The 23097-nt window shown below is 37.6% G+C and overlaps 1 protein-coding gene across 1 annotated transcript in view; it reads left to right on the top strand.

The window, feature by feature from the left end:
• The window catches only part of sntg2 (syntrophin, gamma 2), a 62018-nt gene extending 42059 nt beyond the window's left edge, over positions 1 to 19959 (top strand). The window contains 8 exon segments of the mRNA XM_026353924.1: positions 314 to 352; positions 1044 to 1160; positions 5446 to 5517; positions 5825 to 6034; positions 18066 to 18092; positions 18094 to 18159; positions 18538 to 18648; positions 18911 to 19959. Coding sequence (XP_026209709.1) covers positions 314 to 352; positions 1044 to 1160; positions 5446 to 5517; positions 5825 to 6034; positions 18066 to 18092; positions 18094 to 18159; positions 18538 to 18648; positions 18911 to 19039 — 771 coding nt within the window. The 3' untranslated portion in view covers positions 19040 to 19959.
• Positions 19960 to 23097: the final 3138 nt, after the last annotated feature.

Below are 23097 nucleotides of genomic sequence, written 5' to 3'. Positions count from 1 at the left end.
GTGTTTACATTGGTGTCAACAGACAAAGTTAATTTATTAGAAAGGAACTGTTTTAGGACATCCCCACGGCTAAGTCGACTAAAGCACATTCATTTAGGGATTCTGGGTTTGAATCTGATGTGGTGCTGTATACCATGTTCCCACATCTGTGATTAGTAAGGGAACTGTAAAGCCATTTTCTAACTCTGCAACTTAAGCCCTAGATATTTTAGTTTTCAGGGTACCCGTTTGCCAACATAATATGTTTAATATAGTTTTTTGAAATTTTACATGTCACTGATTTTCTTTTTCTCTATCCCTACCTCCTCTTTAGATAAAGATAGTCAACAAATACTGCTCTTCAGATGATCAGGTATGCTTCTTTGGCACCGATAAGACATGCCACTCCAACATTTGTTTATGAAACCTGATACAGTACATTTACAGCTTTAGTAGTTTAAAATAGATTTAATAACATAAAACAATGGGGAAGGCAGGGTTTATGGTATGTTGCTTAGCTTGAAGACGCACACTAGGAATGTGGATCTTGACTGTAAAAGCAGAAATCTGACATGTGAGTGTGTAAGGCTGGGAACATTAAAATGTTATAAATGTGTACAAAAGGGCATCATGTGCATACATCTTTAGCTACAGTAGCATCTTTGTGTATTATTATGACCAATAAACCACTTGGAAACTGTCTAGGAGATCTTCATCAGATGGAATACACTGTGTGTGAACCACTTTGAGTAAAACAGCAAACTTTACAAGCCAGGTAGCGTCTTAATGTAGGGGTCAAACTCAGATCAAGCAGTACAGTACAAACGGCACACATACAGCATACCGCTTTGAGGAGCGCAGAGAAACAACAAGTCAATCTAGTGTAGATGAAAGCGAAATTGTTGCAGTGCAGCGTCACTGTACAGAGGTGTATTTTTAAAGGTATGATTTCACTGTAGTTCTTGTTTAATTCATTTACTTTGGTTGTGCACGTTTTGTTATTCCTGACTGTTCTGGATTGTGCAAGAACTTTTTAAACCAACTCATCTTTTGCATGTCTGCAGATTGTTCACATGGGCTGGGCATGTGAAAGTCCAGAGGGTAGTGCTCCTGGTCAACCCTCTGCATTCAAGTTTTTGGCACTGAGAGGACCATATTTTTATATCTTCAGAAGTCCCCCGGTAAATAGTCTTTTTTTGTCTTTTTTCTATTTGATTAACATCTAGTTCTTATTTGTAGGATTTTTTAGTTACTGGAAGTAGTGTGCATGATTTCATCCTCTCATGTTCAAAGCTCTGAGTCACATCTCTATAAAAATCTTTGGAGTAACTGGAATGCTTTAATAATCATGACAGTTTTATCCCAGTAGCTAGTGTGGGTCACAGATAAAAATCAAGTGCAAATGATTACTACCCTGGGATCATATCAGTATACGAATTTGTTCAGGGCCTCTTTGAATTTGTACTGTATGACGGCTTTTCTGCTGCTGCTCCCTGTTCTGTGTCTGCCCCCCATGGTGCTTCATGGTTTGTGGCTCTGAAACAAGTTGGTAGCATCTGTACAACACAGTATTTTCCAGTTTTATTTGAATATGAGAAGGCAGGCATGCAGCATGCTGATGAATGTATATCTGTTGTGATAACTAAAGAAATTAACTCTATCGCTTGTTTGGTTGGACTAAAAATCTGCCAGTTTCCAACTCAATCCCACCACTACACCATTCAAAACTTTTGATAAACATTACGGAAATTCGTTGTGTGCATCTACGAGTTAAATGCATTCTTACCACTGCTCAAAGTTTGGCTTTGAGGAAATAAATGTCTGACAAATGAATTGAGTCCTCCAGTGAAACCACCTGAAGAGGTGATCTCAGGCATAATTTATCAGCCACTTAAAATGCTTTCATCATTACCCAGGCAGTTTCACAGTTGTTCACACTGTGTCTCAGGTGGTCACAGGGACACACATGAAAGCCTGGCAGAACAACGGGTGACCATGAAGTGCTAATGACTCTGTGACTCCACAGGATTTGTAAGCCTTCTCTTCCAGCCAGTCAGGACTGATGAAGCCTGCTAGATAGATGAAACATCTTCAAAAATTTATAACGACTCTAGATGATCTTGAACAGCAATTTTGGGTTCTTTGTCACTCTTTACTGTACCACCATCAAAGCAGCCCCAGGCCATCACATTGCCTCCTTTGCTGGACTTTGTGAGACAATAAGATCCAGGACATCCAGTCTGAGTTACATATTAATGCATTTATAGACCTAACTTTTATAACATTGGAAAGTTATCATGTTGGTAGCTATTATATTTGACACATAAACAACAGAAGTGCAATTGCAGCTGGATAGTGTAGTGGTAAGATCGCTGCCCTCCATGTGTGGCCTACCTCCAGTAGGGGTCCTTTGGCAAGACATCCTCACACTTACCTTCCTGCCCTGCACCTTGTACCTGACTTGTAAGTCGCTTTGGATAATGGTGTCTCCCAAATCACAAAATTTAATGGAAATAACCCATTCAGTTCTGCCAGGACTATGGACTGGATCCCTTCTGCATGTTTTGAACCAGAATATTTTTACATTTACATACATACTTTGGAAGAGTTCTGTTCTTGTTAGTGAGGCTGCTGAGCATGCAGAGGTGAGCAGGTCATTCCACCATCATGGAACCACTGAGCTGAAAAGTTTAGCCTGGGATCTTTTGAGGTGAGGGCACCATTGTGGTGTGCACATTATGAGCTGCTCCGTCTCTGTTGGCCCGTCTTGCCTTTTGTTTGAGGGGTTTTGTCACCTGTTAACAGTTTGGCTAGTTATTGGGACTCCCCTCTTCCATTTAGAAGCTTCCCAAGACAACTTTGGTGTTAGTGTTTATTTTGTTTTCTTCTTCCTATATTTAACAGACCTTGACAGGTTTTCAATCATGTTCTCCAGATTAAAAGACTGTGTGTTAGGAGTCCTATCTAAATCCAAGTGTTTCTTATCACTCTTTACTTTGCCATGAAAGTTGAATTTCAGCATCTCAAAGATATGATGCTGCTTCCAATGCAACATCTCTTTTGACCGCCCTTCTCTTAAATAAATAATAGTTTTTGGGAAATACACACATTTGCTTTTTTGCGGAGAGGTAGATGAGAAGATTACCACTCATGTCTGTATAGTAAACATGAAGACACTGCCCACTGACTCTAAGATTTGCTTATCTTTAGTTTAGTTTAGCACAAAGACTGGGAACAGGGGGAGATGGTTAACCTGGCACAGCGACAGGAAGCCTCTCCGGATTTCACTGTACCCAGCTACATTTAAGTGGCCATAGTATGCTTAACATTTTATTCTAGGTCCCATTGATGTAAGATTATAGGTTTTTTTTAAATGTAGAAAAACACAAATACGCATTATAATCTCTCTTTTGCAACAGCTCATCTGGCCTTGACACTGAAAAGACTTGGAAAAGACTCCAGGTACTAGCACAGATTTATCAAATGAGTTTAAACCAGTTTCCAGTCTTAATGCTGAGCTACACTCAACGATTTGGGGTATTTAAAAAAATACAAATATTTCCTGAAATGTCAAACAGTTTATTTATTTATTTTTGAGTCATGCTTTTCCCTCATACATTTTATAAGGATTGGCCAGCTTTTTCTCAGCCACCAGTCTGTTTCCTCTGGAGGATTTTCTGCCAGCCCCGCCCTTTGACATACAAGGGACATCAACCTTCTTTTGTAAAAAATGAAGTGCCTCATCTGGCCTTGATTATGGGGTGGCCTTATGCACTTGTAGTGACGTGTAATATAGATTTATACATTTGCCAGGAACCAAAGAATTTAATTTTGAGTTTTTCTACGATGTGTATATGATTAAAAGTGGTCACTTGAACTCTTTTCCATGGCAGGGACACAAGTCCAGCCTTGTTTAAGCAGACTCTCAAACAGGACTTGTTCTGTAGAAGGGCAGGATTTCTTTTGTTCTGCCTGAGGTGTCGCCAGAGCAAAAAAAGAACAGTCACTGTTGGAGATTCTTTTTCCAACAGCTTTGTTGAGGTACCTGCATGACCTCAGTCATCAGCATTGAATACAAATATTTCTAAACTCTTGTTGGATTTAATGGTCATTTGTTCAAGGAGAAGAGTAATGAACTCACAGTTTAAGTATTTTGCATTAATACATATTTCTCTTTCTTGTGCAAAGAATCATTAACAGAAAGAAGTGGCCTTTAGTGAATTACATATGGTACAAATGTTGCTGGAATATCCTGGGTGTATATTTTATTCGGAACATGCCACAGGCAGACAACACCAGGGTTTTTTTCTGGTGCAGACCTGAGGCTGTTCAAAGTTAGGGCTGACTGAAAAGTTAGAAAAGTCACCAGCTGTAATTTTACCAGAATGTTTTAAACATAACAGATGTATTGTGGAGTCATTGAAATTACTGAAGGTATTATGCAGTTGGTGGGTTGTGAAATGGCAGACCTGTCCTCCGGCTTCTGTTGAAATATGGCTGTAGCCAGTATCCCTGAGGTACAGAGGGCTTTGAATATGCATCAGCAGAGCATTAGTGCATGTGCCTTAATGAAACACGCCCTGGAAAACAAAGTCTACTAAGTAGCCTCTTGTCAGTCTGAGTTAGTGCATGGGTGATTTGTAAAATAAAAAAAATAAAAAAAGTGGTTCCTGTTCATTGTATCATGCTGCAGACTGTTATCACAGCTTTTCATTTTAACCCTGGGGTACTGGAAGCAGCACTCTAATAATTCCTTTGCACGAAGGCAACTGCATGTGAACAATATGCCAGTGGTGTTGATGTGCTTAAAAGCTCATGACTTTCTATACTAATAGGGTCAGGTGATTTATTTTTATTTGTTTTATATTTTGATAAGACTTGTTGACAACAAGAAAAGTAAAGAAAATCATGACTATTTTCCGGCTAGCTCCGATTCCTTTCAGTGTCAGTATCCATAACATCTGCTAATACTGTCTTCATCAGGTCGACTGCCTATTTCAACAAAACGTTTGAATTTTGATGGTTTCATTTATTTATGTTTTTTACTTCTAAACCAAAACCTTGAAGTCCGGTTATTTCCAGCTCTCTGTAATACAACTTGTGTGATGTAGCTGTCCTCAAGCTACTCTCCTGTGCATGCACTGGTTGTTAGGTTAATGCAGTTTGAATACAGTAATATTCTCTCTGCATTTCGGGGGCTGCTCTGTTGGGTTACTCTAGTCTTAGTGGATAATCCAGGTGTTACTCTCTTGATGTCAATTTTCTACTTGTGCAGAGTGCAACAGGATGAATCCATTTTGTTCCCTGACACTTGCAGTCATTCAGGCCTTCACATAACTAAGCTACCTGCCCAACTTTCATTTGCATGTAGTATTTAAATGAGGCGGTGCTCCAATAAAGTGTGAAAAAGAAGCTGTTTTGATATGCTGCCTTTTCATCTCACATTCCTTGATGTTTATTTCTCAGATCAGTGCCACTGACTGGGGACAAGCTGAAACAACGTATAACCTCTATGAGGTTCTTTTCAAGGTTCACAAGGTACGTTAAGAGCAGGGTGCTGTGATGTGCATCAGAGCTGTTAAAAATTTCATCACTGCACTGCAGTTTTCATCTCAGTATAGACGGCTATATTGTTTTTTTTTTCTATGAGATCAGTGGATCAGGTAGCCTGCTAAACAAGGCTCTCTTGACCTGAGGTAATGTACCTGATCCCCAAACCAGGACATGTACAAAGTTATTGTTTAATCATGTACTTCTCATTCCACCCATTTAATTAAGCATAAAAATGTGAAGAGACAGCAAAATCTTTTCCCTAACATGCAATAATTAAGATTTTGTGTCACAGCTGTGGATGGCAGAGGACTGCTGGCTCCAGGCAAGGCTGTACTTGGGCCTGGAGCATTCACCTGAGCAGCAGGACAGTGAGTCTCTGTGCTTCAGCATTCTGGTTGGCCACGGCCAGAGCCACACCTTCAGGGTAGAGCTGGCCAGTGACCTGGCTATCTGGGAGAAGTCTTTCCAAAGAGCGGTCTTCTTGGAAGTACAACGAATAAGAGTGAGTCTCTCTCAGCAGCATAGCACATTTTCCATTACTGAAGTAAGGAGCCTAAACTTTGGTTTGTTTGTTTTTCCACAAAGCTGGGAGCCTCTCGTAACACATTTTCTCAGCCTCAAAGCAGCAGCAAGAAACATTATATGTTTGTGGAAATGAATACCACTTTGTGTGCTTTCAGTTTGGTGCTTAGAGTCAGAAGATGGATAAGTAACATAGAGCTAGTAGTTAATCTGCAGGAGATGGTTTCAAAATAAAACTTTATAATCTATTTATGTCAGAGCTAATTATACTGAAATGCATTTAGCTGTACTGTAAATGTTGCTGTTATTGGGTATAATAACCATTATATGCATATGTTTTGATTGTGATGGTGATGCTGACGATATTTGTAATATATCAGTAATATACAGTAGTAACTATTATTTAATATTTCTCTGATCAAATACTTTTATCATTCTCATTGTGATTAAATTGCCATTTAATCAGAGGACAGAAATAAATATTGTCTGAGTGTGTGATGCTGGCTAACTAACACCTGCAGTGAGCTGTGCTCTTCATATCCTAAGTGGACTAACTCAGTACTAAACCCTGATCCACAGTGGTCTACTGCAATCATAGATCAGAACTGAATACTTCAACAGGATGATATACAGAAGCAGCAGAATCTGGGTTTTACTGTGCTAAATCCATTTTTAGACTATCAGAGCATCTACCATATTGTATGTGTGGAAAAAGAGACGTATTGTTTATACCAGGCGATGCTGCCCATGTTTGTTGCCTTCTTGCTTTTCTTCTACTTTTCTTTGAGTCGTTGACCAAATATGTCAGAAAACATCCAGTTCTAACTTAATACGTGTGATGAGTTTGTTCACTGTTGACCCATTACAGGTTAGGTGCCACTTTCAATTAGTCTTCATAAGACATTAATTGCATTTAAATCGGGAATTTGGGCACCACTCTGTTTTCTATAAATGTTATTGTTACTTTAAATGCATTTAGCGTGAGTAACCTAAAGAATCACTCTTCACCTCAATGAGCCAGTAAATTGCCTCTTAGGCAAATATATTTGAAGTGTAAAGGCGGTCAGCTCTTTGAGGAGAGTGTGTTGTTAAGCAGTTCTCAGAAGCAGCTGCCCCATGTCCATCAAGAGGCTCAAACATGAACACTTACAGGACAATTTAAGACTGAGGATAATCCAGACCTCATCGGTCTAGTTTTTGCCATCTGCCATCATCAAATGTTTATTTCTTACTTCACTATATTTCCATATACTGTATAGTATACTGTATACTGTTCAGTAATCCTGCATCCGGGTAATGATCATTTGATACCCGAGTTATTATTTGCTATTTTTTACTGTTATGAGCTATGATCACTCAAATCCTCTGATACTACCTTTAGTACCATCTTGCATCTCTTGCCCTCTGTATACAACAGGGAAATATCCACTTCTGATAGTAACACATAGAAAATGTGTGATTTATTTCAAGGTGCCATTATGACTCACCAGACATTATTAATTTAGGAGAAAAGTTAACACATGAACATGCAGTAGCAGGGAGTGCAGCAAAGTTGACAGTCTGAGGTATTACATTGCACTTGTTATTAAATTGTACTTGCACAATCAATAGTAGGACTATGTGGGCTGGCAAGAATCTTGAGATACATTGTGTATCATGATAAAGAGGTAACAATTAAATATATTGCGATTTATTGCAATGCAGCATGCAAACAACAATGCAACAAGACAAAATAAACCACTATCTGCAACAAATCTTGCGTGTAAAATGTAATTAAAAAATTAATTCAGTATTTTTGAGATTCAACTAAGTATCACAAAACATAATATTGTAATATTTAATTTTTTTTATATTTAGTTATAACCCCTAATCATTAACGTATAGGTGAGTCAGAAATATCTACATTAGTTTGTGGTTTATTTTTGCATTTATACTATAAATATATAACAAAATTATATATAAAGACAAATTGTTGGTACCCTTCTGTTAAAGAAAGGAAAAACCCACAAAGGTCCCTGAAATAACTTGAAACTCACAAAAGTAATAATAAATAAAACATTTACTTAAAATTAACTAATGAAAATCAGACATTGCTTTTGAGTTGTGGTTCACCAGAAGTTAAAAAACTAACTAATGAAACTGGCCTGGGCAAAAATGATGGTCCCCCCAGAAAAGATGTAAAAACTTTGACCACAGGAACATGTTAAACTAAAGTGTGTCCTGTAAAGGCAGCAGTGATGATAATCACACTTGTAATCAGTCAGTTTGTCTATTTAAAGGGTGAAAACTGGTCACTGTGCTGTAAACACGGACCACAGAAAACTAAGCTTGATGTACCTGTGACTACAGTTGCACATATTATTCAGAAGTTTAAGGTCCATGGGACTGTAGCCAACCTCCCAGGAGGCCATAAGGGGATAAAGTTTATGAGAAATTGAAGAGACGGAAAATACAAACGGTAACTAAAGAACCCAGAACAACTTCCATAGAGATTAGAGGTTAAATACAAGGTGAAACACTGAGGAGGCTTGGTTATGTTCTGGGGCTGCTTTGCTCCATCTGGCACAGGGTGTCTTAAATCTGTGCAGGCTACAATGAAATCCCAAGACTTTTAAGGCATTCTGGAGAAACACATGCTGCCCAGTGTCAGAAAGCTTGGTCTTTGTTCATGGCCATAGTCCAACAGGATAATGACCCAAAACACAGCTACAAACACCCAATCATACTGAACCTCTGTGGAAAGAGCTGAAACATGCAGTCTGGAGAAGGCGTCATTCAAACATGAGACAACCGGAGCAGTTTGCTTGTGAGAAGTGCACAAAAAAAACTTTCGACAGTTGCAGAAGTCTCATTGACAGTTACAGAAATTGTTTGATTGCTACAAAAGGTTGTGCAACAAAATATTAAGTTAAGGAGACCATCATTTTTTTTTAAGTTCTGTTGAACCTCAACTCAAAAGCAACATCTGATTTTCATGAGTTAATTTTTAGTAACTTTTAATTCATTATTACTTTTGTCAGTTTATTTCAGGTTATTCCAGTGACCTTTAGGGGTTTTTCTGTCTCTTAACGTAAGGGTACCAACAATTTTGTTCACGTCTGTATTTAGCTGAATATCATATCTGATAGTACAGTTACATTACTGTATGTCTCCCCTAGTGTTTTAATTGCTTTTAAAGTTAAACTTTAGAACATTGCACTTTGTGAAAAGATAAAGGTTTAAACTGTCAGTCAACATAATACAAAAGCAACCAAGCACAAAACCATTTTAACACAATACATTTTTACTCAATGTAAAGTTTTAATGAATAAATCAATGCTCTGCTCCACTCTTGTCTGTCATGCACTTACAAATAGACTGATAGCTTCCATTGTTTCAAACAATAACTTCACGTTTATTTTTTTATACATTTCATTTTTGAAAAACTAAGTCAATAACAATTATCTCTAACCTCTATGATGAGTTCAGAAATCTCTCAAATCAACAATTTAACACTAGTTGTGTAGACTAAAAGTTAAAACGCTAAAAACTGTAGAAAGTAGACATTTCATTTTCACCAGGCCCCTTAGATAAAGAGTTCAAGGTGTTGCCTTTGTCCTGCTATCTAGGACTAAATACAAGCTCAATATAAACATGTCCTGCACACCAGACTACAGAATGTTATGTTACACACTGCTTATTAAATATATGGTATAAAATGGTGTTTTATAACAATAATGTCACTTTTTAATTTATAAAAACACTTGAAATGCCATTTGTGCAGAACCAGCTATGTACTTAGCCAGTTAGCTGGGGGACCATAATGCAAAAGTACTCTATACACTGGAAGTCTGCAAGTCCAATATCTGGAGAGAGCAGCAGGAGAGTGAACTGTCAATCACACCTGTCAATCGACCCCCACAGAGGTGGGTGGATTTTGGTTATTGAAGGATGTATTTTACATATTGTGGATATGACGGTATACTGAGAACAGACATATTGTCTGCATCTTCCAGACATCTGCTGCTCCATGTTTGCTTCTTACACAAAAATCGCACAAGGGCTTGTGGCATTTCTCTCTTTTTGTCAGTAATGTTGACAATGCCTGACAATTGTCACAGAACAAAATTGAAATTGAAATGTGAGCTCCATTTGCATGGCTTGTCTTATATATCATATATAATATATAATATCTATTATGCATAGTGTACTGAATGTAAGTCACAATTTCTGGCCGATCAAAAAGAATGTGTAGTGTAAGTTAACACAGTGTATATGATCAATAAAAAAACACTGTCTGCTCAGCTTTATCTTTCTCAGTTCTATTTCTAATCCCTGCCTGTCACACATTTTACTCTTTCTGCACTACTGAGTAAAGTGAATTATTAAAATAATGCTGTTAGTTAGTACTGTATTATTTAAATTAAATTAATTTATCAGTCTTCGTAACATCTTCCATCTCTTGTAGATTTATAAATTAAGCCTTGTTATTTTTAGTCGAAATTATGGATTGAAATTTGATGGAATTTGATAGACTTTGATATAAAAAAAAACAACAACTCACCTACACCTACACCTAAGTAATCTCAGTCATGAACTCAGACATATTTTGCTTGCCTCATTCATGGGGTCTCAAGTCTGTTGTGTCAACAGCTTCTTGTTAAAGCTTTCATAGCCATAATCACACATTGTTATAAGGAATTAAGAAAGTATGCCACATGTCAGGTCAGTCCCTTCATAAAATGGCCAGCAGTGCCTTTTATAATTAACCCCATTCCCACCTCCCAAGTTCGGCCAACCAAAGATGAAGGCTAAAAATGCTATTAAGCCGGAGGGCACTGATGTTCGGGATTCTTAAATAGGGACATTTATAAATATTACAAAGCAGAGCACCTGTCAGAAGATGTTTGGATCACTAGAAGAATGGAAACCTTTTGGGTCAGCATGGAAACCAGATATAATTAAATGGCATCATATTTCACTAGTTGTATTTTGGAACAGTTTGTGGCTATTATACTAGCATTCAATCTGGCTGACTCTAACACGGACACCAGCTCTTCAGCAAAAAAACGGCAATCTGGAATTCTTCGAGACCATGTATGATCAGAGGGTTCATGTGGTCACTTAGAGTCATAGGTCAATTGGACTAAAGTGACATTCCCCCTTTAATTCTTTACATTGCTAGTTTCTGCATTTACAGCTTAAATGTAGAGGAGAACTGGATGTTAAACATGTGCCTTCAAAAAGTATTGGAACAGCAAGGCTAATGGATGGAGCTTCATCATGCAGCAAGTCAATGATTCAAAGCACAATGCCAGCTCCAGTACTGATCTTGACCATAAGTATTAATTGACAAATGTTATTGATTAACAAGTTAATCAATAACATTTGTCAATTCAATGACATATTGACAAAATATTATAACAAAAATTATGAGGAGATCTCTGTTAAGCACAGCATTACGAATAAAGACGAGGAGTTTTTTAGTTTCGTTACACAATACTACTAATCACAGTTTTCATCTGAAAGTACAAAACGTTGATTTCTTTTTTAACAATCGTGCGCATGGATTCATTTTAAGTGTAAGACACTCACACAGTCAGCTCCAGATAGAAATGCAAAGTGACACAAAGAACTGATTTTACACTGAGTGTGTATATAGACATGCTATCAGTCAGCTGCATTCCCAGTTAGCCTACCAAAAGATTATTAGATGACAAAACTAAAAGTAACTAAATCAAAATTGTTAGTTCCTGTCAAAATGTAGCCTGGCCAGCTCCGCAAAGGACTTCAGAAGAGTGGGAAAATCGAAAGGTCAAGTCAATCACTAGATTTTAATTCAACTGGACATGAGAAACTCCCCCAAAACCAACTGAAGGAGGCTGCAGTAAAAATTTGCACAAGCATATCAAAAGAAGAAACTAACAATTTCACTCAGAATGTAGTCACCAGTTTCATATTTTTATTGCAAAGAGCTACTGTAAATATATATGTTTTGTGACTTTAATTTTGCTTGGAGGTTATCTATTTTGAGAACAGTCAGATTGTGACTGATGTTAGGGAGAACTTTTCTCTATTTAAAAAGACTGAATGATTGTAAGAAAATTTAACACAAATGAAAGACAATGGTTTGCAGTCCATACAGTATTGTTTTGGTCTTTCTATTTCTAAGGGCTACCAATAGTTTTGTCCAGACCATTTTAGAATAAACAAATATTCTAACTTACTTTTTATACCCTCTTAGTTTTATTGTGGGTATGTGAGTACTTGTATGCATGACAAAAGAACTTTTCATTTCAATACTTTTCAGAAATAAAGAAGCATTGTCTCAGCGAGGTGTAACACTTCCTAATGTCTATCCTGATGTACAAGGGAGATTAGGTTTTATCTAAGGTAATTCAAAATGTGTTGTTTCAGTTTTGCATTTGAAAGGCTTCAGTAATGATGAGTGGTATGACAAAAAAGTAGAATCACTCCCCATTTATGAGCAGCACATAAAGTTTCCCTAAGACTTTCAAAGAGAAGCATCTCAATGTGTTTCCAGTACACTGGAAAGGACTGTTGCAAAATTAGGCTGCAGTAGAAACAGACACCCTAAATCCTAAATGTACAATAATGAGTCACAAAGAAATGATAATAATGTGAACTAATGTAGTAGTATTGTAGCAATGCTGTCAGCATTTAGAAAGAACAACCCATTTCCTTATTTGTAACTGTTACTGCTCATGTCTGATGTTAATTAATTATATTAATGTGACCCTGCGCTCTCTGGGTGTTCACATGTACGAGATTCCAGTGAGTGAAACCGAGGCTGACTTTAAACACTCGACTTGTGACCACCAACATGCTGCGGTTGCACGCTGTCATTGAAAGTCACTGAACAAAATATTTAATTCATGTGTTGACTTAGCTGCTGCCGTTAAAAAATCAGTTTTCCCTCATGCAAGGCTGTGTAGTATTGTGCATGGTGAAAAAGAAGTGCTAACAAACCAACCAAGGACGACAGACGGTCTGTTGTAGACCTGTGAGACATACCCTAATGTTTTGTTGATAACTCAATATGCAGTTAATGTTTGAAGAGATTATCCAACACAGTTTCACCCACAGTAGCAGAAACATATTTTTACCTTTGGAATAGATATATTTCCATATACAGATCGCAGCATTTTAATGTGCTTTGATGAAATTGCTGAAAATGTGATGTGCTAATTGTCTGTGACGTTGTCAGTGCTATAGGTTGTTTAAAGGCGGTCATTATATTTTAGTTGCCCCAGAACCAAAGCAGCCCTGTAACAGTAACAGTAAAATAACAGTAAAATGGCTGGAAGTGGGGGCTGTTGTAAAAATGTAACCCTCAAAGTCAAAGGATAAGGTGAACTACAGTGGGGTTACAATAATGTTAATGGTTATATACAGAACTTGGCTACGATGACCATCCACTCTGTCAACTCATGGACCCAGCATCATCTTAAGTCTTAATCTCCCAGTGACGGCAAAATTAAGATGGGCTGAGATAGTGAACCCACTTTCGTTTCTACATAATAACATAAAAATCACCTTTAAGACAGGTGTGCTGTAACAATAGTAATAGTAACTTAAGCAAGCCTGACTTACTAAAGGTTTGCATGTACAAAAACATGTGCACTTCACATCACGTGCAAAAAAAGTGGAAACTGATAGTAAGGGTGCACACTGAGAATCACATCTTTCAAATAAGGAAAATAGTGCACAAAATACACAGAGGTGAAAATACATAAACATAAATTAAGCACACATTACTGACGATGACCTTGAATAAAATAATAACTTTTAACATGAATTTGAAAGGATATGTTAACACAATGTAACAAGAAAAGTATAAGAATTAATTATTACAAAAATATTTCACTAATGGTTTTAACAACACAGCTTAAAAAAAACTGCTCACTTTGCAGCAAGGGGAGTTACATGAAGACAGTATGATCCATAAATATTGAAGGAGAGCTCATCTATAACAACAGTTCTTCCCCGAAGTAGAAGAGAAACTTTTTTCAATGCTATGGAATTGAAAGTTTGAAACTAAACAAAAAAAAACTAAAACAAATTTCCAGTGGTAATACATAACCTGGATGTATAGTACAGCCACAATAGCTAATGGGTTCTAGGGCTTAGCAAGTGATTGATTACATAATGAGCAAAGGATAAGACATAGTGTGCTGGGGCCTTAGTAGTCTCAAGACCAAATAGTGAAACTTTTACTTGTTTATTTGCAAGTTGGAGTTGGTGATAAGCACAGTTTGACTGTAAGACGCTAGGTAAGCTTTCATATTATAAGACAGCTTATTATGACTAATGGCACTGTTAATAACATATAATATTCTTGGTGAAAGTTTTCATATTCAGTAGAGCCATATTTAGATTAGATTGTGTTAAGAAAACCAACCACTAATTAGATTGTCCAGTTTTTTTCCATCTACATGATAGATGGGACCAGTAGAGTAGTGATAATGTGGTACAGGAGCAAAGGTTTCAGCAACGCTCCAAGATAAGAATCCTGTACGAAAGATAACCTCCTGAGCTAAACAAAGAAAGTTAGTAAGAGAAGTGAACTGTTTGGATTTGTGTTTTGTAATGTCGTTGTCATCCATGGAGTTCTTTGTAATGTTTAATTGCATTAAGATTACGAAGACACATTAACTTTGAAGGGGAATCATAATGTGCAGTTATAATGGTGCTGGATCCCCACTGAATGCTGCATCAGTGTCATTTGTTAAGTGACCTTAAGGCCTTTTTGAACTACACTCTAAGCAACCGGAAGGACGCACAACTCACTGTGTTCTGATGTCCAGCTTTTAAGTGGTTCACACGAAATCTAGATTTGAAACTAAATATAGAAAAAACTAAATAAAACCAAAACCTGCCTTTTAGGTAGAGTCATATATGTACATCTGTGAAAGCAGATGACATTCAAGATAAGTCATCTATAAGAGCAGTAAAGTGGGTGTTCAATAGGCATATTATCTGTGACGCTGGAATTCAAAGGTTTGTATGAGCCGTTTTCTCTTGATCAGTATAAAAGTAAACAGTATTAAAATATGATAATGTCGCCATCTTTACATAACGCTTTCTGTCTTTAATGGTGCAAATGTAGGACACAACTGTCCTTTGAGAAACTAATGATGAAATGAAATATTTCTATTTGCTTGTGATTCTCTGTTCACCAGCCAATTATTGTAGCATCCTGTGAGGAGAACATCACTGACTAACCTTCAAACTGACTGCATGTGAGCATTACATAAACGTTGCTGACAGAAGTAGGGAGTATAACTGACTGATGGACGTTTTCTGCATTTCTTTTAATTGAACTCATTATTGCAGTGAGGCATTTTAGCTAACTGCAGAAAATCAAGTTGCGCCTTCTGTTACTTTTGGGGTATCCTAAAGGAATATATGTTGTCATTAGTTACCTAAAAATACCAACTGTTGCCTTTTCTCTAGTTTTATAAATTTTTTTTATGGTTCTAAAGTAACCCAGATTGTTTAGACGTGTAATTTAGAGATAAAAAAACAAAAACAAAGCAAACCTAAAGAATTTAGGATCTATTCTGAAGACTTTGGTCTTCCCAAACCCCACAGATCTTAAACGTGTATAGGACTTGTTAATGTTGTGCAGTAGGTGAGGTAGGCTAACCTTTACACAGGATTTGATTGACAGAACTAAGCAGGATAAAGCAGAGTATGCACAAGCCCGACCTGTTTTATATTTAAATATACAGGTTATCACAAAAGCTCCGAGCTTTTAAAAACAGGTTCAAACCATGTGAGTGTCTTTGGCTGACATCCAGTGGTTTTTACCTTGTTGCAGTAATGTAAACAGGGTGTGATCAGTACAATACCACATCCCTGTCAGCTGTGTTTACAGGAGCCATAATATAAAATCGCTGAATCAGATTCAAAGAATCCGGCCGTGTGCTGTCTTAGGACTGTAAAGTTTTAACAGTAGAGGTCAGTGAAGCAATGCCATTAAATCACGCCTAGAATTTCTTTCTGCTTCTATTCTGCAGCTTAACTCTAATGGGTTGGTGGCTGATTTAAAAGTATATGACTGTAGGTCTGAACCTAAAATTCCTATATTCACCATGTCCTCGTCTTTTATCTTCCTGCTAAAGTGTGACACTACACACACAGAGAAGAAAAAGTTATTTTAGACATGTCCTCTTTTCCCCTCCATATTTCCCACTAACTGTATATCCTTACTTGTGTCAGACTTAGCTAAGGAGATTTTCTTTAAAAAAAAAAAAAAAAAAAACCTCCATGTTGCATTTCACATTGCTAATTCCCCACAGAAAAATCCTTTCCAATTAGTGAAGTGTAGTCACTGCTCACCATGTCACAACACATTCCTCTTACGTGTGGTGACAGCAAGAACTTAGTGTCTGGCTACTGCTGTTTTTCTCCCCCGTCACAGCTGTGTTCATGGCATCACTATAGACGGGGGTTTGAGGTCTGTGAGCAGGAAACACTTTCAGTAAAAGGACCGTTACAGTCCCATGCCATGTGTCTGCACGCTGCACTCTATAATTAAAATCACCATGTCCCCACTGTGTTCTCAAGTGAAAGGGGAAGAAAAGGGCGGAAATAAAATGAAAACATAACACAAAGAGAAAATCTGAATACTTATATTGGTATTTCAACGGCACGACACAAGAATGAAGTCATGTGGCAAGAAAAGCCTTCAAAGGGCTATTGCTCAGCAGAGAGTAGAGAGCTTACACATGAGCGCTTTCAAAAGACCTGTGAAAAGAATTGCAAGACACATGCTTGTTTGTGTTGCAGTAGCAAAATGAATGTTAAAGATTTATGGCTTCCAAAGTGGATTTCCTCGACCATGTGTGTTGACATTATCGGGAAGCTGCGCAGGATGCCACTTTTGCCAGCAGCTCATGCAGGACAAAAAAAAAAAAGAGAGAGATTTGCTCGTGTTATCAGATCTTCCAAGCCTAACGTGTCACACTGGCACTTTAACAAGAGCTCTCCACATGTGCCGTGTACATTTGAGCACAGTAATATTGTGGTTATTGAAAGAATTTAGCAAAAAGATAATTCAAGTTCAATTGCAGTTGTTGCTTTCTGCACAATACATTACCTATTACTCTGTCATCTTTATAATTCAGAGACATTTTCTGTTTTGATATCCATGATGAGAATCTATTGAACAAGCTCTAAGTGTGCATTTACAAACATCTCTCTGATTGTTCCTTATGCTGCAGCAGTAACATAACAGCACATAATCCTACAGTTAATAGTTCAAATACCTACTTCAAACTTCAATCCTGTTTACTGTCACGTTTACAGTGATTGATAATTAGGTTTACAGTCTTAAGCCTGTTTAAGCTTTCAAGGAAGTTGACTATTGTTTCTTAGCACCTGACAGTGTTAAACCACACTCTTAACCACCTGTACACAAGGTATAATTATGTTATTGTTAGACAAGTTGTTGGCATATTTTAATCTGTCATTTTGTGAAAAACTAAATGGAAGTTCCACACTGACACAACAGTTTGACTTGGTTGAATGTGGCAAATAGCTCTCCGTGCTAACAAGCTGGTTAAATACAAGTCACTAAACCTTGGTTGTTTAAGGAAAAGCAAGTTCTCACAGTTTATGCAGTCTCTTTTATGGCGAATGTTACACTCTGACAGAGAAGGTCAGATATAATTGGAGCAGCAACTGATCTAATAAGCTACAGTAGCTTTCTCCATTTTGCACTTTAGAACTCTCTGTTCCCTCTGAGGTCAGCGCTGGCATGACCTCGTGCTAGTTCACCAAAGATGATTCTAGTAAAATGAATTTATTTCACTGCAAAATAGACATTTTTTAATACTAGTTTGACTAAACAGCCTGAGTATTCAGTGACGTCTGTATCCTGTCATCCTTTTCTGTCTTGAATGCTCACGTTACTGCTGTTTATAGCCTAGTTTTAACTAAATACTAAATGTTATTTGCAAAGATGTGTATCAACCTGTTAATACATATCAGTTCTTTCTCGACAGTCCAAAAGCTACATGTGCAGCAGCCAAGGGGAATGTGCTGTGCTTCACCATAGATTTTGGGTCAGGCTTCACCTGCTCAGAAGGCACTTCAAAGGTAACATCTTGGTTCTGTACTGCTTTTGAGACAGCAGGTCCTGAGACTGCAGTTTGATGTTTTTATTTCCTGTAGGCCATAGCTGCAGTACAGTATGACCTTGTACTTATTCCATTTGGCATCCACTGTATTTGCAAATGGTAGACTCTTTTAGTGCTTGCTATTGCTATTGAGTCAGGCCTGTGGTAGGAACGTTTCATGCTCACTGAATCCATTTAAGAAGGTACCAATGTTCCAATTTGTAATAAATATGTTTTATCAAAGCACTCTCGCACATTAAAATTCTTTGCTCCTGATCATGAAGACCTGTTTGTAGTAAGACACTGTATTCAAATGTCTTCATTACTGAAATCCCTGTGCTACTTCCTTCCCTTGTAGACCATACTGTGGCGATATAAGTTCTCCCAACTTAAAGGCTCCTCTGATGATGGGAAAACCAGGGTAAAACTCCTTTTCAAGAATGCTGAAAGCAAGCAGATAGAGATGAAGGTAAGATAATGAGTTTACTTCTCATCAGCATTAAAGATATAAAGTGCAATCAGTGAAATAGTGGCTTATTTTGAACCATGCCAGTTGATTCAACAGGTACATTTACTGAACACAAAGTGAGCTTTCATGCCAAATGTCGAGTTAATAAAAGAATATTAACTAAATTGCACAAAGAGATTGTACATGTAAAAAGGTATTATTAATAGCAACATGTTATGTTATGTGAACTGATATGTCTCTCTTCCCTTTACTTCCTCCCCAGGAACTAGAATTTGCTAATTTGACAGCTGTCCTCCACTGTATACATTCTTTTATTGCTGCCAAAGTGGCCTCCATGGACCCTCTGTTTATGTGCGGTCAAAGCTTCCCTGGAAATTACATGAACAGTTAAGAAGACATGTCTTGACACGTGCACCTGAGGCAATTCAGCAGTATTTTATGCACAGAGCCAATTGATATGTATATCTTGTTCTTGCTATTTTTGTATGAACTACTGAAGAAGAAATATTTGTAAAGGACTGTCGGGATAAATAATGTATGAGTAATGATGGAAAAAAGATTTTTAGTTTTTGACAAGTAGAAAAAAATGTGAACACATCCACAGTTCTTCCAGTTTTTTTTTTGTTTTGTTTTTGTTTGTTTTCTCATTACATTATGGACACCGATACCGACAGGAGGCTTTGTTTTTTCTTGACCATGTGGTGTATAACTGCCATACACCTGACAACATGACATGGATTGTCAAATATAACAGCTGCCACTGTGTTTAACGAAGTCTTTCAAGTAAGTACATCTGAACTGACTCGATGACTCTGGTGGTGGTTTACAGTCATGGGGGAAATTTACATTTGCCACAGACTCTTTTCAATTCACACTAGAATAGTAATGAAAATGTAACATTTCTCTTTTACGTTGCTTTTTTTGTCACGTCTGTCAAGAGGGAGAGGAAAAAATAACACAAACACCTTCCAGTATATTGCAGTAACCACTTAATTTAACACCCCTCCAATATGGTCCCAACTAAATTCAAACACAATTAGCATTTACTGCAGGGTTACTTCACTGACTTGGATTAAACTGTATGATGTTTGTGCTATTGTGTCCATCTTTTGTATCTAATAAAAGCAAACTGCCTGAGTTTCCATTCTGATAAATGGGCAAATTTCAGCTCCACAGTATTGTTAAAGATGCACTTTTATCAAGTCCCATTCTAATACAGTGAAAAAATAATGTATTCAGTTGCTTTATGTAATGGTTTTAGTGTGAAAATGCATATTTTCTGTGTTTTCAATAAATTGCTCACACAGCACAACTGCCTATAATACAAAACATTTTAACTTCTGAGTCTGTCCAAGGCATCATGTGTCATTTGCTACCAGCTGTTGCGCCTTCCGGTCTTTATGTCTAAGGCGGCTTATCCTTTCTTCTAATTGTACTCTCGCTTTATAAATAGACATATCTAATTGTGGTATTGATCCTGTAAGCTACTTCTCTGCATATACTGTTCTATTTGGCATGTATTTCATATGGGAAGCTACATCCTTTGTGCTTGCTGCCATCTCCCACTGTTGGTATGGGGGCACAAGCTTCCTGAGTCACCAGCTGCTTCTTGTCAATAAGCAAAGCTTCACCTGCAGGGTGTATTACCCCCTTGTAAATCATTGCCCACTTGGTCCCAGTTCACTACAGGCATCCCAATACTCTTTTAATGCTCCATGAATTATGCCATCCCTCACCAGGTTTCCACTGGTGAGGGATCACAGATTGTCTTTGAAGGCATATGTTGTGCAGGAGACTGAACCATGGCTTTCTCTGGTAATTTTGAAGATACGTTCTTGAATTTCTCAGTGTATTAGCACGTTGCTCAAGTATACACCACTGTTGGAAGCTGAATACACCGCATCAGTGATCAATCATTTAAAGAGAGTTGAGAAACATTCATCTGGGTGCTGTTGTTCATGTCTTTTCTTGTCTTCTGTCACACCTCAAGACATTAACCTGAAGGTCGTCACGTAAGTAGCTCAAAGGATTGATCATAATGCAAACCTGTCTGGTGAGTTTATTACCTGTTTTTCCACTTATGCTTTACTGTTTAAAGTTGTTGTGGTGCAACGACGTGACATCCAAATGGTAAGAATTAGAAATACATCTGTGAGTCATGGAGCATACTAGGTGATTTAGAACAATGACAAAGCTGTGAATCTATGAACACTTAAACATTGTTCTAGGCCAAACACATCTTTAAAAAACAGTGGTATTCCCTGATGGCAATGGCTTCTTTTGTTATAAATATTGTTCAGGAATGTTCTAGGTGGTGCCTTGGATTCCAGATTCACCAGATCTCAGTCCAGTCAAGCATCTGCGAGATGTGCTGGAAAAACCAAGTCCAATCTATGGAGCCCCTAGTTCGCAACTTAAGACTTCAAGAATATGCTGCTGACAGTTCGGTGCCAGATAAAGGGAAAGGACACTCTTAAAGGTACACACCATGACTCGAGTCACGGCTGCAGAGTCAGATTAAGGGAGACCTAAAAATTATTATTATTATTACATTGTCCCCAATCAGAGTACAACTTTCTGCAAACTATCAACACGGCCAGGAAACTACAAAAGCTTCCACCACATAGGATCTCTACTCCCTTGTAAATCAGCACTGACTAAATGGCATGCTATTGATCAACAGCCAAACATAGCGGCTAAAAGCCCCTTGTAAGGTGTTTAGAGAAGTGCTCTATGAAAATAGTTATTAATAATATTATTATTATTAAAAGTTCACTCAAGTTCAGCAATTGTTTAAACATTCTTAGATTCTGTACCAATGCTTTTAAATGTTTTGATTTATTTCTTTAAGAATTGTCATTCACTTCCTCTCAAAATAAACTGGGATAATTGTAAAATCATAATAAAATAATCTGCAGTAGCAGTAGCAGAAGCAGTCATTGAAGTTTTTTAATGGTTTCAGCATCTTTGCTGTACCTCCATTCTCCTGAGGCTATTGTCTAAGTTTTAGATGCAGACTGTAGGATTACTAACGGTGAGAAAGGCCATGGCAGCACTCCTGAAGTTGCCGTGGAAACTTCTAATCACAAATACTTCAGTTAGCATTCAGGGTCCAATGTCGCCAGTGGAGTGAACTGTGAGAGTCACGGCCCATTGATAGTTGAGCAGTGTACTTGAAATTCATGCTTGACATGGCACTGATGCAACTTCATGATGATCTGTGTGTGTGTGTGTGTGTGTGTGTGTGTGTGTGTGTGTGTCAGCAGCTGGCAGTGAATTCAGCACTGGGCTCAGAATCGTCTCAGTCGTGGCTCTGTGTACACTCTTGTTGTCACAGTGGCTGATTTAGCTTGAACACAAAACTGCCCAAACTTCCCAACAAATAACTCTGAATTTGTAGAGAAGGAAGTAAGTGGCAGCCAAAGATATACGGGTAGCATACATCTGAATATTTTGTGCTTATTGTCGTTGAATGCAGACCATTGAGAGCCACTGTTTATTTAATATTGAATAAAGGGTATGTGTCAATAGGTGAGGGAACCACTTTATGGTAATGTTTGCCACTGTAGTGGGTTATTATCCACACAGCTGCAGCAAACCTCCATTATCTGACCTGAATTTATCTCTAAGTTGCCTAATGATAACTTTGAATCACCTATAGAGAGTGACTGGCCAAGCTGAAACATTTGTACTCCACTCTCCAAGGCTACAGGCAACACTGAACACTGATCTTATAGCATACAACATAAAATACAACACAGAATAAAAACATTTCATTTGTTAAGCAGTAAGGCAATATGTACCTATCAGCCACATTAACATCAGTTGGTGGTTTTAATGTTTTGGTCAGTCTCTGTTCTACAGTAAGCTGCGACACGTTTGTTTTGACACCTGTTGTTAAGTCAGCATTAAATCTTTGCTGTTCTGCTATTCACAACGTTAAAACCAGCTTAGGATTTGAATGTGGCTGATGATGATACAGCTGGTATAGGACCTTAGAAATAAACTGCCTGAATTTAATTTCTCTTTGGCGACCAAGCTAACAAGTGTCCGATTTGACAACTTGTGACAACATGTTTGGTTGTAACATTTCATCTGCCATAAATACTCAGACTAGAGTCCTAATTAGGATCAGTAACACAGATTTGGGACAAAAATGTGATGGATGATGAGGTTTCTTTATCCAGCAAATGATTTCACAATAAATTCCTGGTCACAGTGACCCCTTGGATGTCTTGTTATTTTTTGATTGGACTCTGTGATCAAGTAATTGAGTTGATTTTGTTTCCTGTGACCACTAGGCTAAAAATGTCAGCTCACATATTATACACCTTTACACCTTACATGCCTTTTATGACCCACAAATGGATGGATTCTACTCGTGTAAATTGTATTTTTCTCCTGACACAATAAAATTGCTCTGTTTCGATATTATGTCGTCTCTTTTTT

Source organism: Anabas testudineus, chromosome 12 (genome assembly GCF_900324465.2).
Source record: "Anabas testudineus chromosome 12, fAnaTes1.2, whole genome shotgun sequence".
Lineage (NCBI taxonomy): Eukaryota > Metazoa > Chordata > Actinopteri > Anabantiformes > Anabantidae > Anabas > Anabas testudineus.
Note: the sequence above shows the minus strand (reverse complement) of the source record. Positions and strands in the feature narration are given on the sequence as shown.